Source organism: Fistularia commersonii, chromosome 1 (genome assembly GCF_037954325.1).
Source record: "Fistularia commersonii isolate RoL2024-O1a breed Wild chromosome 1, RoL_Fcom_v1.0, whole genome shotgun sequence".
Taxonomy (NCBI): Eukaryota; Metazoa; Chordata; class Actinopteri; order Syngnathiformes; family Fistulariidae; genus Fistularia; species Fistularia commersonii.
The window spans coordinates 23,294,768-23,313,172 of record NC_141284.1 but is presented as its reverse complement, the minus strand read 5'-3'; the positions used below and the strand labels follow the sequence as shown (position 1 = coordinate 23,313,172).

General features: G+C 38.2%; 1 protein-coding gene across 1 annotated transcript; it reads right to left on the bottom strand.

The window, feature by feature from the left end:
• Positions 1-1,350: 1,350 nt before the first annotated feature.
• On the bottom strand, positions 1,351-18,126 carry LOC147237869 (serine/threonine-protein phosphatase PP1-beta catalytic subunit-like). The gene is made up of 8 exons (XM_086155272.1): positions 18,057-18,126; positions 12,434-12,565; positions 6,021-6,251; positions 5,827-5,931; positions 5,646-5,717; positions 4,874-5,025; positions 3,818-3,952; positions 1,351-3,326 (listed from the first exon to the last, which is right to left on the bottom strand). The coding sequence occupies exons 1-8, from the start codon at positions 18,106-18,108 to the stop codon at positions 3,222-3,224; spliced, it is 984 nt and encodes a 327-aa protein (XP_086011398.1). The 5' UTR covers positions 18,109-18,126; the 3' UTR covers positions 1,351-3,221.
• Between the last annotated feature and the right edge of the window lie 279 nt (positions 18,127-18,405).

Sequence of the window (18,405 nt, the reverse complement as noted above, 5' to 3'; positions counted from 1 at the left end):
ATTGTGTGATCTTGGCACTGAAACAGGGAAATGGTAATGTGGCAATCATATTTTCCTGATAAAGATATTTAAAAATAATTCTGATATTATGCCTGTTCTTTATACATATGTGTGGACAATCCTTAAACCCTACAAGTAAAAGAGCAGGTGAGGTTGACAAAAATGTTGCCTTTGAAGAAGCATTTAATCACAGCATCTGAATCAGCATGGAGGCTTCGATTGTACTTCGAGGTTTCCATGGTGATGCATTTCCACTGACTGTGACAAGAATTTAACTTAGAAACACTTCACAAACTCCAGCTTATCAGTGCCCAACTATACTCCTTCGGATTTATATCATTAGATACAGGGAGCTCTGCTGTATACATTGATGAAAATGAATCTTTAGTTTGAGGATAGTATTTAGTTTCTTTAAAAATCCATTTCTCACTTCAATCTGGATCGATGGGGCAGGAGATGCGGAAACTTCTGTCACCGTAAGGCTCATGGAACAAAATGTCAGCGCGTTAGGAAGTTAGTGTGTGTGAAAGATGATGTCAGTAATGTTCTTATTCCACTTGTGCTTTTCATGACATCACGGGCCCATATCCAAAGACTGTTGCAAATTTTCCAACATTCTTCCAACATCCCCCCTTACTTTCAAATTAACAGATGTCAGTATTGTGACTTTCATATAAATATCAATATCATAAATATTTTCTTCAACCTCAATTCTTGAGGGCAAATAGGGTCATATGAATCCTGTTGTTAAAGAACATTTTAAGAACACTTGTCCATGATTGTATCCTCCTCCTTCCAGATGCCTGTCATTAAGGACAAGGCTGGTGAACAAAATAGCATGGATAACTATAGAATGATTCTCCTTGCCAGGAATCTCTCTAAAGTACTGGAACGGAATCCTACAACCAATGTCAAAGTGTTTGTCCTCACCACTGATAACCTCAGATTTAAAAGACATGGCATAGTTGTGTGTGTTTATGCTATAAAGGAAAAAGCTGCTGAATATGAAAGCTCTTTATAGTTTTTTTTTCTTTTTGCATTGGAGTGCAGAAGTTTATAACATCATTTTATACTTATATTATCCTATTCAGGTCCTCTGGTTTATTTCAGAACAATTGCAGTTAGAAAATTGACTTAGAGCTGTTTGCTGGGCCAAGTCACAGAAATGGACACGGACACCATGGCAAAGGATAAAAAAACAATTTGGCCCCTATGTTGACAAATGTCAGGCATCAGAAGGATAACATTTGGACATTCTACATGAAGACAGAAAAAACAAATACATGAGCAGGAATTTGGCAAATGCAACAATTTAATGTAGCATTGAAAAGAAGAAGAAAGTAACAACAATTTTGGTTTCCATCAGTTTTATTGAATTTACTGACTTTCAAACAAACTTGTACAAATTGCAAAACTGCTTTTGGTAACACCTCATTGATTTCTAATGAGAACTATCAGGAACAAATTAAGTGAATAAAAAGTAAACAATGTGAATAGAGAACATAGAAATACAACTGAAAGTAGAATTCCACCAACAGCGAAGAAAGTAAAGAAAGGAGGCATCTGTTCTCTACAGTCAGCTGTAGCCTATACATTACATCTGCAATAGACTGAAGCTGAGTTCACTTTTGAGTTCCGTTAAGGTGGGAAAGCGCCATATAAATACAAGCCACAGAAGAGAATTGCCAAATGGGTCGGTCGGTCGGTCAGAATAGAACAACGTCCTTATGGTAAATGACATGTTTTGCACTGGCTGTGCGATTAAAAGGCCACACAGAGTGGTTTGAACGTCGCGTCTGATTTGGCCTTCTTTGTAGCGTGCTACTGCATCTATGCACCAGGGGGCATCACCATCACACAGCAACACCAATTCTGACAGATTTGCTGCCCACTCCCAAATTCAACCGATTTTTATATTCTGTACCAAAACACCCAAATTAGGAGGAGGATGGCAAAGATAACGCCTTACAAAAGCGAATGCCTACATTTAGTTTGCTCGCTGTTTCCTTTATGCTCAAAGCACTGAATATTTAACACACCATGAGGGGATGTGGTGAAACTTGCTCTATATTTTTTCAACATTTGGTCCTTTTCTCAGAAGGAATACTGCAAGGGCTTACTTAAATACAGCAGACTCTCATATTCACAGCCAGTACTGTTACACATTTCCTATTTCTACTTCTATTGTCATACAAAGGGTGGAGTGAGCAGAGCAGAATTTTACAAGTGCTTATATAATATTTAAACAGAATGTCTGCAATTACAATACTGATCTTTATTAAACTAGATCATTCAATTTCTACAAGCCTATAAGTGAACTTTCTTTGGCCCCCCCCAAAAAAATAATCAGCATCTTTTACCACAATCAAGAATACAATGGGCATACTTTTTTGATGAGAACCTGTAATAACTGGACTGAGGAACATGCCAATGCCAGCTCAGTTTAAGAAGTGGCATATTGTTTATGTGGTTGTGGACTTGAGGCACAGGGAGGCGTAACATCAATGTCCAAAGGGTGCTGTGTTGGGGGTAAAGTGTGTCCACTGCCAGCAGCATACGATTAAGCCTCTTTATCTCATTCAAGCCGGTCTGTTCACATTCTTTGCTATTCATGGGGTGATGCATGTTTTCACTGGTTAAATACATAACACGTGCACAACACCTGCAGTTGCACCACAGGTTAAATTATGTGTTTATATGGTTAAAATGGAATGTAAGAAATATTTGTATGCATTTAGCACTGGGTTGATTTCTCAGTGCCCTTGAAATACACTAAAATGGTTCACTGCTTTTTGAGAGATCAAGGCAAAACAAGTTTGTATGTATCATCTGTTGTTCTTAAAGAAATTAAAAAGTTATTCATCTAAGTCAGTCACTTTGCCTCTACAAAGAGAAGGCATTTAATTATGCAACACTGAACCTCAAATGACATTGGAAGTAAAACCACAAAAACTAGTTAATAATATCAAAAATACCAACAGACAGGCAAAAAAAAGATTGGTCACAGCAATTGTATGTACACTTACACATTAAGAAAAGAGCTGTCAGTGGAGTTGGGGGGGGGGGGGGGGGGTGAGCGGGGGGAAAAAAAGAGGGAAAAGATTTGGGCAATTAGATAAGCCCTGTATCTTCACCATACAGGGGAGTTACGAGGGTCGCCTTGATGGCAGACCAGGGTTGGACTGGATGAGAGGGAGGGGAAACAAGCCGCGGCTGTACGTTCACCTCTTCTTCGGGGCTTGAGTGGTCCGGGGAGGGGTGACGGGTCGACCAGAAGTTACACCGCCATATTGGTACTTGGCTTTCTTCTCTGAGGGCTTTAAGATCTTAAAATGGTGGAAACAAACACAGACAGATGCAACACATCAAATTGTGTGCCATTAATGAAGTTTAGGACTATTAAAACCTATCTCTGACAAGGCAATGTCATTTCTATTTCCTAATATTGAAATTAACAATTTTACTGTCTTAATCCCACCAAAGGTCATTGTTTGTTTGAAATCTAGGTTAATGCGTTTTGATGTAAATATTCTGTTTTGCTTAATTAATAATTTACGTGACAACGCACTGACAATGTTTTTCAGTTAAATTGACTTGATTGCTTCTCATCAAATCCTCAATTACTTACTTCAATGAACTTGATATTACCTAAAAAAAGTGAGATAACTAAATGATCACAAAGATTAAAATGCTGGCTGTTGAAATCACATTTTTGAAATTATATATTTAAAGGTCTGATTTTTGATGCTGAGTCAAATCTAATTCAATTCTCTATTCAATTTAATAATTTTAACTATGAACGGATGCACGCATTTACCTGGAAAGAGCACATGAGGGATTCATCAACACTCATCATGCCGCCTGCATTATCGAATTCCCCGCAGTAGTTAGGAGCGGAAAAAAGAGTGACCAGTTGGCGTTTGGCGAAGAACTCATATCCATCCTCCACAACCTGTTAGAGGACACACAACATGATTTCAACGCCTACAGCGATCAATATCAAGAAACAGATCATCTCCAACTTTAAGAATCCAGCTTCTTCTGCCTTCAAGGTTAAGTATGCAACCCACCTACAGTTGCATCAATATGAAACCCCGAGAGTCAACACGGAGAGTTCAACTAGCTGTGGTTCATTTAACTGTCACCGCAACGGAGCTGAATCATTTCGTCTCATTTCATCATGGTGTAAAACAAAAGCAACAATTTTAACATCACCAGAGTTACTTCACTGGGTAAAAAAACAGAACAAAATAAATATAAGTTTAACAGTGCCCACATGGCCAGGCAGAGCTTTCAACCTTTCAATCCAGATATTCTGAAATGTTGTGCCTCTTTATATTAATGGAATTCTGCGGTGTCCAGTCCATGCAGAGCAATATAGTCAGAGGACCCGCGTCAAAGTTTTGAGATCCCAATCATCGAGAAAACAGACCATTCAGGTCTGAAAAGAGAAACAAATGAAGCAGATCTTGAGACTGAGACACATTTTGACTTCTAGCAGGTAACAATTTATTGTAAGCCTATGACAAAAAGACCATGCTTTTGACTAAATGACTTTATGGTTTTAATTGCTAGTTTTGCAATTTTACTTAATGTATTTCATTTTATAAATTATACGGGGTAGTAGAAATACATAGTTTAGTTACATAAGAGTGCAGAACATGAACTGAACTTCCAAACTCAAGGGTTCCACACTGTAGTTCACGAAGCATAAGATGCCACCCTTTCCTAAATTTTTGTGCTAAAAATATATACCTCGGAGATTAATGTACATTTGTTGTCTACAAATACTACAAAATATCAAAATAAAAACACAATTCAGAAAAACGATTTGCTTATCCTGAATCTACACTTTTATTGTCTTACTCATTACCTGGTGGGCTCTGCAGATCAGATCCAGGTCATGCCGGTTGAGAAACTTGCTGACCACATCAGCCCCGAAGGTGAAAGAGACACCGCGGTCATTCTCTCCCCACCCTTGAACATCCTTGTCCGGGTCTGACCACAACAGGTCACACAGAAGACCTACAAGACACACAAGGAGCGAGCAGGTCAAACAAGAAGAAAGAGACAAGGGACAATTAAATCACACCCGGGATGAGAAGAATGAGAGGCAGCCTGCAGACTTTTCTCAGGATGGGGTTTGTGACGTGTTGTATCTACACTTGCACATTTCCCAAATGCTATGACTGAGTTTGTTGTCTGGAAACAAGACAGAGTTTTAAAAATCAATAACTGAAGTCACAAATTACATACAGGTTAACTCTTACTAATTAAAGTCACATGACAGCTTTGTCTCCTCATCACTACAAACCATTCCCTAACTGATAAGCTTTGATGCTTACTATACTTTGTCACCCAGCTTACAAAGTCAATCTCTCACAGAGAAGAGGGCTTTTTGCCACAAAGCCTTCTGGTATAGACTTTTAGACAAACTTTTCCCTTGTGTGCATAAATCAGGGAATTAAGATAGAGAGGAAAGGAGAGGATCAGCAGGTAACGGAGAAGATGTAAAAAACAACCTCTCCGATCTAACATGGAGGATCAACTGGTTTGATACTGATTCACTCAAGACAAATCGAGAGGAAGAAAAACAATTCGGAATAAACTGTGGGCCTCCAAATAATTACACACACAAACACTACCTGTATCAGGGACATCCGTCGGCCTCATGATCCTGCGGATCTGCTCCATTGACTGCAAATCAGGCGATAGCCCTGAAACGGCAAATGAAGTTTACATGTCACTGAACAATCACCAACCTGAGTGTACATAAAAGTTTGATGGAGGCGAGGGCAGTAGGGTAAAGTTGAAGAGGCGTCTGACCTCCATGGCAGCAGAAGATCTTCTCATCAATAATAGCAGCAATGGGGAGGCAGTTAAAGCAGTCCGTAAAGGTCTTCCACAACTTAATGTTAAACCTGCGCTTACCTGATAACAGCACATTAGCACATGATTATACCTCCAGTTAATATGAACTTACAGTATGCTTTGTGCAGGAGGGTTTCATTTTTACATACACTCATCATAGAACCCGTAGATGCGGTTGATGGATGCACACTCATGGTTGCCCCTGAGCAGGAAAAAATTCTCTGGGTATTTGATCTTGTATGCCAACAGAAGGCAGATGGTTTCCAGGGACTGTTTTCCTCTGTCCACGTAGTCACCGAGGAAAAGGTAGTTTGCCTCTGGAGGGAAGCCACCATATTCAAACAGCCTCAGTAGATCTGTGTACTGCCCATGAATATCACCTGGGGGAAAGATGAGGGTGGGAGACACAGTATCCATTTGTTTATTTGCAAAAAGAGCACTCATCCAGATGGAGTGTTAAGAATCAAATTAGCACAGAAAATGTAAAGAGGCATAGGGTGAACTGTTAAAGAGGTAGGCCAGAGTGAATTTACACATTATGAACAGCACCAGCTGTGTAGATTTGTGACACTGGCTTTGTTCTATGGGAAAAGCAGCAGTCTAGAGGTTATGATAATAATAATCTATAATAATTTAACCTTTATTAATCCGCGTGGGGAAATTCGTTCTCTGCAACTGGCACATCATAGATGAACCATGAGCAGTAGGTTGCCATCCACCAGTGCAACGGAAGCAGTTCCTGCTCAACAACACTTCGACGCACTAGGAGGAGCGGGAATCAAACCAGGAATGATCGGTTCCAAAGACAAATTGCTCTACCTCCTGCGCCACTAATACTCCTGCGCCCTAAATACACAAAATGAGTCATCATAACTGCCACCAGATCAATATTGGGGCCAGTGGGAAATGAGTTACAGAGGGAATGAACACTAACAATCAAGGTTAATGACAAAAATAGATGCATATACACACACAAAACTAATTATAAGAACTCTCCCAGGATTCCTAGCCGCCCCCACACACTTTTGACATCAGGCAGGCAGCTGAGAGCCAGAGGCACTGTTTCCGAAGCATGGGATATCTGTAGAGGAGTGTCACTCCATCACCTAGCCAAGACCTGCTTCCTTTTATATCCTCTTACACCAACTTAAGAGATGCTCTAATTTGGGTTAAGTGCTGCAGACCTAGAAGACTGCAGTCTCATGCAGAAGGCGAGGGCAGTAATAACAGGCTCTATTACGACCAAAGCAGAAAGCAAATGTATGTCCCACACTCTTTTTATGGCAATGTTTCATTACAAGATGCCATCAAGTACAAATCAAGGCAATAACAGGCCTTGTTGAACTGTGCAACTGTCGGGCATTCAGCTTAAATTGACCAGCTCTAATTGTAACTTTAAACTGAAATACTGGTGGCTGGCATGTTTCTACTCTTTTTTTTTCATGATGCTTGTCATTGATCTGCACACAAGAACAGAAAGCACTGCTGGCAACAAAGCAATAAAGATATAGGCTGTTACTTGCTTTTTTGTGTTTGTGGATGGTGCATGAACAATTTAATGAATACTTTAAGAGTTTTTGAAGTCTGTTTCAAGCTCTTGTTGCACTTAGCTATTTTATTTGTGTTTCACCATCTATCATTTTCATTTGCATCAGCTTTCTATATTTTGATGCAACAATTAGAAACGGTAACCGCTCTAACATCCCCCACAATAATTAAACGTTGATTAACTAGAATTATTGCCCTGAGATTCTAACCATGAAGAACATCATCACATTCACAGAATACCAAAGAGGACCATCTTACAATGTAATTAAATCATCTAAGGATGGAGGAAGTGATAGGGTCACTTTGGCCATCTTAAACAGACAGAATTTTATGAGTGCAATCAGTTCAGAGCAGTTTGGCAAGCTAGCCATTATAGTGCTTTGAATCTTCAAATGCGGCTCTTCCAACAGACTTTAACCCTGCAGGCCAAAGGACAGACACGTGATCAGGTAAAAAATGTTGCAAAATTCGGTCCCCAGGTACACTGTTGAAGAAAAGCCAACAACAAATTACTATGACATAAACCTTTAAGACATACAGTGTCATCAAATGATATTTAGATATTTGTGTAATGATATTTAGATATTTGTGTTATTTGTGTAATATATTAGATATTTGTGTAATGCTTATCATTATCCATTAACAGTTATGGATAAAATATATCACGAACTTACAAAATCCTTCAGCTTTGACCAAGAGGAACATGCAACAAGAAAAAAAGAGGTGGAGAGACAAAATAAGTTCAGTGGGTGAGATTTTTGCCGTTTGGCTGTTAAGCAACTGGACAATTTGTCCTTAAAGTGGATGTGCTGAAACCAGGCAAGAGGGGAAAGTTTAAGGATGTTAATGACTTTCACCAGGAACAAATTATGATGAGGTCAGAGCACCTCCTTGACTGTAGTCCTCTCCAAGTTTCCAATAGTCAATAGTCAGTGCGTACAAAAAGAGGCCACAGGAGATAAAACTTGTAAACTACTAGGAAGTTTGTGGGTGGTCAATGCACACTTTATGCAATTGGGAGTGAAGGTTGGCCTGTGTGATCCAATTTAATAGATACACGACTGCTTTTGAAAAAGGTACAGCTGGCTTTGAGACAACGGTGTCCGAGCACACACTGCAGGGGGGTGTGTTGATGGGTCTGGGAAGCATTCTCCGGCCAAAATTGAGTATCGATACTGGACCACTGGATAAATAAGGAACGTGGCCTGATAAGATGTATCATATTTCATTTACATCATGCGGATGTAAAGAATACTGCAAACAAACAAAAACATGAAAAATCTGACTTTCACAAACAGATATTTTGTTGTCATCTTGGCAGTCAGAGAAGGGGGCATACAGGACAACAGAGCACATAGAACTAACTAAGAACTAACTAAGAACTAATTAAACAGAGCTACAGAAATTAATTTGTGGCAGTTTATAAGCAATACTCATTTCAAAAAAAGTTGCATTTCAGTGAAATATGGATATAAACCTGACATACAGGGCTGTAATCTGTTGAGGCTATCAGGGGTGAGGAAGCTTTGTAAGATCAGGTCCTGGCTGTTACTCTGTGACAAGCCTGAATAAAATGGATTATAAAATAATCATATATTTATGGAGTTATTGATGTTTTCCCTAAGTCCATTGTTTTTGCTCCTTGTCAAACCTGTGACATTGACTGTCCTGAGTTTGATTGAAAATTCAAGCTGGGACTGTAAAACTGTAATGATTTACTAGTCACTCTTTGACTGTCTCAAACTGAAATGCAGATTACTTACAAAAATTAGGGATTACTTTTACAGCATGTACCTTCAATTTCACATCTAGATTTACTGTTGACGGTGTGATGAGTGAGCTTCATCCAGACTGTCCTTTTGTTGAAAAACCCTTACCTGCTAACACTCTCATAACAAGTTGTAGGATGACAATGAATTATTTACTCAGCCTGTCTCTGCAGAGTCAAAACACAGAGATTCGAGCTTTAGAAATAAGCATAAATGGGAGATGTTGATCGCTAAGGCGGATTTATTTCAGAGGATAACCCCATATCAAACTAAAAGGCCTAAACAGTCACTGATAACAGTGACTATTATGACAAAAATGTGCAGTCAATGAATACCTATGAATAAAATATGGTCAATAACTATGTTTCATATCACTAAAACAGAAACAATAAAAGACAAATGAGGTGGATAATAATGAAATAATACAATAAAAGAAGAGCTATACAAAAAAGGTAAAACCGCTGCTAGTGGACGCATAACATAGCCAAATAGTCAACTTGTTTAAGCTCACACATATACTACATAAATTACACAAAAAGCAAATTCATATAGTCTTATCTCATGTAAGCCTAAAAACCATGAATAAATACATGAATTAGAATAAACCTTACTAGCCCTATTCTGTATATATATACCGGTACATGTTTGAGCAGTATGTAGTTGATCTTGGCGGCTCAAATGTGCTGAAACTATTTTTAAATGTAATCACTATTATATGATAATAAAATAAAGGCAGACTAAGTAGACTTTATTCAGGTCAGTTCAAGCACAGACGGGGCAAACTGACTCATGGTACACTTTCACAGAATAACAAAATAATCATATATAATTAACTGTTTTTCACTTCAACAAAGAGCTATTATGGTGGTGTAATTACATAATACGTTGGGATTATTTTAAAAACAATCCATCTTGATAGTGAGTGTTCACTGCAAAAAAAAAAAAAAAATAGGATTACCAAATCATGCTTTGAAAATTATTCAGAAATCACTTAGGTTTTCCAAAAATTACAATGCCAATGGATCAATCGATTGCTTGAATTGTGCAAGTGACATTAAATGCTGAAAGTGAGACTGAGTGGGTACAGATCCTGATCCACATGGCTTCAGTAAATAATCAAAAGCATTTGTTTAGTTAGCACTGATACTCTGTGATCCTTCACAGTCAGGGGGCAGTCAGGGGAGAAAGGCAAGAGATAGAGGCTCAGATATAGACATAGACAAAATGACACCTGACACAGTCACCAATAACACTCGCTTCTACTTGCATATTTTAGAGTCACAAACCAGAGTTTGTTCCAGATGGAAGAGAGCACTTGGCATTACAAGCAATTTAAAAGATGTATTATCATAAATTACCACTATGCCTCGGTCTACCTTTAAAAGTGCACAGTATGTTTGTGGTGGGAATAAATTTCATTTGAAAAGAGCCACGAATGAATTTTCTACCGCTCTGACTCTGTAGGTAAGCTTGTGTACTTTGTTTTCAAAGAGGGCCACATACTACATCTGCTACAAAGCACCCTGGAGTGAAGAGATAAACCATGTACACTAAGATGTGCAGCAGCAAGTGGAGATAAAAATAGCCGTTGCAATTTTAATTACTGGAAAAAAAGTCAAATTGTTAACCCATTCACGATGTGTGATATGAAAAATAGAACAAAAGCCTGATATTCCGAGACTCCTTTTTGTATAGATATACATCATCATTATCTGATTAAGTGAGGAAAACGTTATTTAATAACCGACGGCAGGTAAAGACTGTGTCCTCGGCATTGAGAGGACAAGTTCTGTTTAATTTTGCCATCAAAAGTTGTTTTGTTTGAAGACGTGAATAGTGTAAAACTTGTTTGAAGTTTGAAAACATTTTTAAAACATTAATTAAGGTTTTTTTTTCAAATGTTGTGATACTTTCTTGTTCATTTACCCGGAAAGGTGCACAGTAATTTCTTTTGGACATTAAAGTAAAATTTGGCCTCACAGTAAAAAGGACCCTGGTTTGTTTCTGACAAAGGGACCTTATTCTATGCGCGTTTCCTCCAGGGAGTCTGGTTTCTTCCCACACAGAAGCAGGTTAATTGGAAAAAATGGGAAAATTGCCCTGTATGAGTGAGTGAGTGAATGGTTGTCTGTCTATATATGTGGCCCTTCGATTGACAATCCAGAGTGTACCCCGCCTCTCGCCCGATGAAATTTTGAATAGGCTCCACCATCACCCGCGACCCTGAGTGCAGGATAAGCAGCAGAAGACGGATAATTAAAATTATTTGTAGCCGAGAGGAAAAGAGTCACATATTTTCCTGTAAATTGTCTTGGAATTTCTGGCTGATTTCTAGGTAGTTTGTTGAGCATTTTCAAATAACTTCTGGATGATTCTAAAAAATGGTATCTTGCTTGTTGTCAGGTAATGTTTTCATTATATTTTTGACAAGAGAAATTTTTTTTCAAAAATTTGCAAATGGAACAAAAAACTAGATTATTTTTAATCAGAAAATTATGCATGTCTGAATGCTGACAGTGATGTTACTTTTAACAAAAAGAAGCAAAAAAAAAACAGCAAAAAAAATCTGAGTTAGATGATATTTGATGTTTCTTTATGTTAACCATATATAGATAGATGTATCGTCAAGGATATAAGCCTGAGAGTCATTCGGTCTCTATAAAAGTATGCAATTTCCCTACATTTCCCTATGATAACCACTGGGCAGGAGCAGCAAAGCTCCACAGCAAGAGTGACTTGATATATGACCCGGGCAGAGGCACTCCTGTCCAGCCTGGTTACATAAGTTAACTCTGAGCTGCAGCAAAGAAAAATAGATTGCTGCTGTGCTGTGTGTAGAGAGTTAGGTAGTGCATCCCTCAGAGTAAGAATGTAGCTCTGTGCTTGAGCAACAGTTTAAGAGTTACATTTTGTTATTTTAACATTTGTGAGTAGCTTCAGGCAAGTTCTAAAGCCATGTAGTGTGAGGAAATCAATTACTGGACCATAAAATTTGCTTTGGTTTTCAGTGGAAGCTTTGGAGTCATTGCTTCAAGCAAATGCAATTTTATCTAAATGCTAGTCTGTCATTGGCATTCGCATATTATTTATTTATGTATCTATTGTGTAGTGCGTCAACTTCATGATGTTAAACCTGAATGAGGAAGCTAATGCTTGCGTAAATACAAAAAATTAGTGTCGCGACTGGGCATTACGATATGTGATTATTTTAATCTATTACAGATATCATATATTATCATACTGACCACAGATCTTAAGTGGGGCCTCCAGCTCCAGCAAGATAGGCTGGCTGAGGAAAATCTCCCTAGATTTGATGCAGAGACCCCGCACCTCTGCCTCAGTCATCTGGACGATCTTTCCAGGGCGACATCCCCGCACTAGGAGAGCAAAACAAGACAGTGTCATGAACATCAACAGCTATCAGAATCATCAACAGTGCTTTACACAAAGTCACATGCAAAAGCTTTAACACCAGTGTTTATTGAGCCAGGCTTTGAAGGCATATTCATTTAACAGAGAAGAATAAAAAAAAAAAACACAGAATCCTGGTATTTAGAATATGAGAACAGCTCGCTTTTTCAGCAGTCGTGTGGGTTTATTGGCTGTTTAGCTGCACTGTTAGTTTAAGCCTACTTGCTGGCATTCTGCCACAGCCCTGAGTGCACATTTATCTTGTAACAATGAAAAGAAGTGTGAGAATTTGGAGGGTTTGCAACAGTCCCCAGCCAGAAGATATGGAGAGTTGAATTATATATTTAACATATTTGCATGTTTTACTTCTGCAAAGACGAGTTCCATATGAACTTGAAAAGTTGCAACATATGTAGTTGGTGATTCACCTTTGGACAGCTTTGCATGCACAGTGGCAGCATAATATAATTGTCAAAACATGTACATAAAAGCAAAACAAACAAACAGAAAAGATTATTATGATTACAATACAGTGATCACATAGTGTGTATTGTAGTATTATTATTGTCTCTATAACAAATTAAATCCCTATTTAATGTCACAAAAGGCAAATACATGAACATCAAAATTCAGCCTTTGAGAGAAAGGCAGGAATGAATAAATCCTTCACGGAGGACTTATGTAATAACTAGCCATTTTTGGTTTTGCCTTAGAGCTTGACACCCTCAGATTCCAATAATGGACAGTTGAAGAGGGAGAAACAATTGCGTGGGACTAAAGAGCCAGATTTCTTCAAGGCTTTCCCACATTGCTCCTTTTTATAGAAAGGCTGAACATTTATTTAAGATAAACAAATTACAATCTTTGTGGCATATCAAGCTTGATTCTCCTAATGTGTTAATTCTGATTTTAGGTTTTCATGTTGCAAACTTTTCCTACATAAAAAAGGTTACAGCTTCTTAAAAACTCATCAAAAAAGGAGGAGTGGGCATTGTCTGATTAAAGCGGTTATTGGACAGATTTTATAACTGAAAAACAAATTAAATAAAATTCAACTCAAAATGAACTCATCAAATATAAAAAGAAAACTTTGAAAAAAAAACGACTGTACTTTCCAAAGGAAAATGGTTCAAAATGTCCATTACTACCAGTGAATAGAGCAGCCAACAATGCAATTTTGTTATTCTTTACTGGACCCATTAAGATGAAAAGTGTCTCATGGAAAAATGAAATGATCAATGCAGAAGTTGAATGAACCAATGATGGCATCAAAATAACAAGAGTCAATGAATTTCTACGTGGATCAGCACTTCTGTGAATTGCAGATTGGCTCAAGTAGAAGCAACTTTATGATGATGAGCTGTGCCAGAGAAAGACTGACCAGTTAAATTAAAAACAATGGCTTTGCTATGGCTGATCATTATATCTACACACTGTAAATAATGCTTGTGATAAAGCACTGTCTATATAATGTGTTATTCAAAATCAATTAATTTTATCTAAAGTAAAGAAAATTTACCAATTATATTAGCTCCTCTATAAATCGGCACTTGAGCTGCTCTTTTACATAAATATATCTTACAAGACATCTATTCCTTTGCTCAAGCTTCGGAATATAAATCCTCTGTCTATTTTAATCTGTGCATCAAATTTTTATTTTCCTCCTTTGGCCTCATAAATTGAAGGACAAAGTATTGGGCTTTGGATCAATGACTATTAGCATGGCTCATAAGACTGTAATGAAACACGGCTATACTTACTGCTTCAAAAAATTATCATTGTTGACACTATTTCACTGTTTGGAAAGAGCTGTGAAATTTGGGTAATAACACTTGTGCAACACACCTATTTCATGTAGAAGAGGAGCGTCCACTTTTTGGACAGCGTTGCTGGCAAAATTTGATAGTCATGCTGCTCTCAGTGAATATAATTATAGGTCTTGCACTCCAGCCAAATATGACAGAAGTGATCAAATAGATTACCGACCTCCTCTTCTACTCTTACACCAAAGTGTATCCTCGCAAACCATCAGTGTCTGATAAATAAATTATATTTATCATCATCACACTGCAATGGATCGCATGATATAAATGGTGTGGAGCATGAAATTGTAGAGAAAGGTCTCTTCATTCACTGGGCAGGATTCCTCCCTGTGGAGCAGGTTAAGCTCAGACGCTTGGCCTGCTCAGCTTTAACACTGAACCTTTCACTATTACTACTTATGCAGTGTGGCACTTTTAAAGATTACGTTCTTAAGAACACTGAGGGGCAAAGGCTAAAATGAGGCAAAGACAAGTAGTTCCATCATAAATCAAATGTCTGTGTGTATGTAAACATCTGGGGCAAGTAGCAATGTTCCATAAGTCTTAATCCCCAATGAATAAGCAGTCAGAGGCACTGAGTTCCTATTGACAGAAAATGTTCTCTGTCAGCAAAACACAGACAAAGTCAAATTATTATGTATAATGCAGCATAAAAGCTCAGCCCTTCAAACTCATCTGGTTTAAAAATTAATAATTTAAAAAGGCTTTGTCTAATTAACAGCTTCTTAATAGAGAATGTTCAATCTCCAACAGCAGAAAAATGCATCTATTTTATGACCACAACCCCGCCCCCCTAGTAATATTTAATGAAAAACAGCCAGAAAAACAGCAAAAGTAGAATGTCTTCATTAGGGGAGGCAACAAATATAAAGCAGAATACAAAGAGAGTAACTCCTCAAATGAATTAAGGAGACAAACCAAATCGAAAACACGGCTCTGTTTTCAAGATGTGATTTTATATTCCTGCAAGTTCAGCTGAACCCTTTGGAAAAAGCTCAGCTATATTCAGACAAAATGCAAGACATAAACTTTTCCTCCCTTGCCTTTTTTCCTCTCTTAGATTCATTTACAACAACAAATGGCACCATCTGTCACAAGGGAACAATTTCTGTAGGTGAAGGCTGCCAAAGGCTGAAACTGAATACCAATTTGGCATCAATAATCAACTTTATTTAAATGTTCACTCTCTCAATGCAACACTTGCGTTGTTTGATGGGAGGACAGAGCGGCAACATGCAAATCTATTAGTCATTTATTTTATCAGCATGAAGAGGATCGAGACACAAACGCATGCCAAGTGGAGCTTTGCATTCACACTTTGGGCAACACAGTCAACAAGTTGGCGCTGAAAGTAGCACTGATTATCAACAGGAAAGTATCAAGTGCAAATTCAAGTAACCTGACATGTCTGATGGCTTGTTATGCAGAGCCATCCCAGACAGATGTTAACACTTAATAGGAGAGGAATGGAAGCTTCCAAAATAGCAGGAAATAACATGAAATGAAATATAAGCAGAGACATCTTTTACAAACAAGACACTTTTTCAGCATCATTCTTCACTTAGATTTGACTTCAAAATTCCTCTGGTTTTGAAATGACTAATTCTATGGCAGTATCAGACACTTGTCATACAGACACTTGTCTTGACATAAGGCCAATGCTGACTGGCTGAACCACTTTTTGACAGGCCTGTGACAGAACAGACTAGGCATGATATATATTTTGATCAGAGATGAAGGTGTGGCATCTAATATCAAGTGGAATGGCACTGTTTCCAATTAATGACAAGGAATATACTAATCAAATAATTAACAGTTAAAAATAATTAAAAACCGCTGTCCTAAAAAGCATGATCCCTTAAAACTGGAGAGTAAACTGCACAGACAAAGGAGTCTGTGTATCTATAGCACCGGTATGATTCATAAAGATTCTTATGATTTGTTGTGCCAAATTTGATCTTGAATGGAAACTTTTTTGCTGTACTACAATTAAGCCTTACTTTAAACCTTATAAAAGCAAGCACTAGCTGTCAATTAACTGCTCCTAGTTCAGATTTTATTTTGTTCTATATATAAAACATAATCTTGTTTGTTGCCTATATCCCAGCAACAGTCAATATTTTATCAGGACATAACGAGTAAATATTTATTATCTGTTGATCGATGCATTTAATCTTCAAAAGACAAACAGCATAGATTTTAAATTCTTTACAAAATCAGAGCATTTCATCATGTGGCAGTGGCTCATCCCGCCGACACTGTCACATACTGTGGGAAAGTGCTCCAAGGACAGATGATTTGCCTGAGTGGCCTGGTCTGCGCAAAGGAAATTTCACAGGGGAAAAGAAAACTGCCTTCTCTTAAACAGATGTCAACTTTCTTTCCTTTTGCTCATCCCCCTCCAAGCCAAGACAAGAACATTGTTCTCACATCAAAAAGAAATTAATCACTGAAAGTAATCGATGCCACGAAGCCCAACAGCAAACACTACCACCCTCTAAAATACTAGTGTTTTTTGACAAAGCCCCTTTTTTCATTATATAAAATGGAAAACCCTTGACAGATACACAACACACATATGCTGAGTTTACCACAGTACAGTGAAATTAATGACACAAACCTCGTGTCTCATCACCGATGTCTTATCATTAAATCTTTCATTTTTTGATTCTGATCATTTCAGGGCAAAACTATGATTTTTAAAGCCGAATTTTAAAAACAAAACAAAAACAAACAGTTCAATCACAATATTTTCCCATGTTTTGAGCGCAGGTGAAGAAAAAAGTTGAAATCCTATAGACACAGACACACATTTTCGATATTTAAAACGCCCAGCATATATATTACCGTTAAACAATTTAGCCAGTCAATCCCTGATGTAATTTTGAAAGACATTAGTCTCTTAGGCTCTGTGTTAAGTGGCTCATACAGCTGTGAAATTCAAACACATATGAGCTCATCTGGGATGTACGAGGGCGCAGGCTTACGGCAGTCAATCACTCCAACGCTCATAACACGTGAGTTGAGAAAAGTCAGTTAAAACGGCAGTTTTGTTTTCCGTCCTGAAATCCACACTGCCTCCGGACTTGGGGTTACTTGATTTAAGGCGTTTGAATGGGGTTACCGATAGAAAATGTCACCGAACCGTGCTACATCATAACCACGACGTCAAATGGCGCCCCTGCTTCGGTATATTAAGTTATACCGGCTGCGTTCACATTGGCGCTTTGCAAAGATAGTCGGTCGCCCGAGCCAAACGTCCCTGCCACTCCTTCTCGGTGTATTTCCACTGTCCGTATTTTCTGCAAATAAGCAAATCCAGCACAAGCACAAGATAGAAAAGTTGGGCGATGTGTGAATATAACCCGTAATGTGCAGGGAAATTGCTGTAAGAATGAAAATGTAGGCGTTCACTGCTGGCAGTGTTTATAAACACGGTCGACTAACGGTTACGTTTGCTAGAGCTAACAGCGGTGGTACATCGTTACGATTGGCTGCCGTTAGCCCGACAGCTAACGGTGGATAGCGTTTCCGAGGGTTTTGTTAGGCAACCACGGCGGTCACAGATTAAGCACAACATTCAGGCTAGCGAAAGCAGTTGCGTGACATTTGTGCCTGCGTTTAAAATATTCACCTTCCAAGAGCCGGGAGATGAGGCTATCCACGTTCAATTCACCCTCCGCCATCTTCAAACTGATGTTGGAGTGTTGGTAGGTTGGACTGATTCTCCCGACAAACACCAGGGGGTGCTATTGTCACCTAAACAGTAGCTGGGGAATTACACGGAAACTACAACTAATTGTTTTCAACAACTTTAGACCATGTCAGCTAGTTCCATCCAATCCAAAACATATATAAAATACATGCTAAACATACGTGTGAGTGATATATGTCACCTGTGTGAGTGTATGATACGTATGAGAAAAATATATTTCAAATTCTTAATTGATAGATGTAGAATTAAAAATGATTAACCACCACGG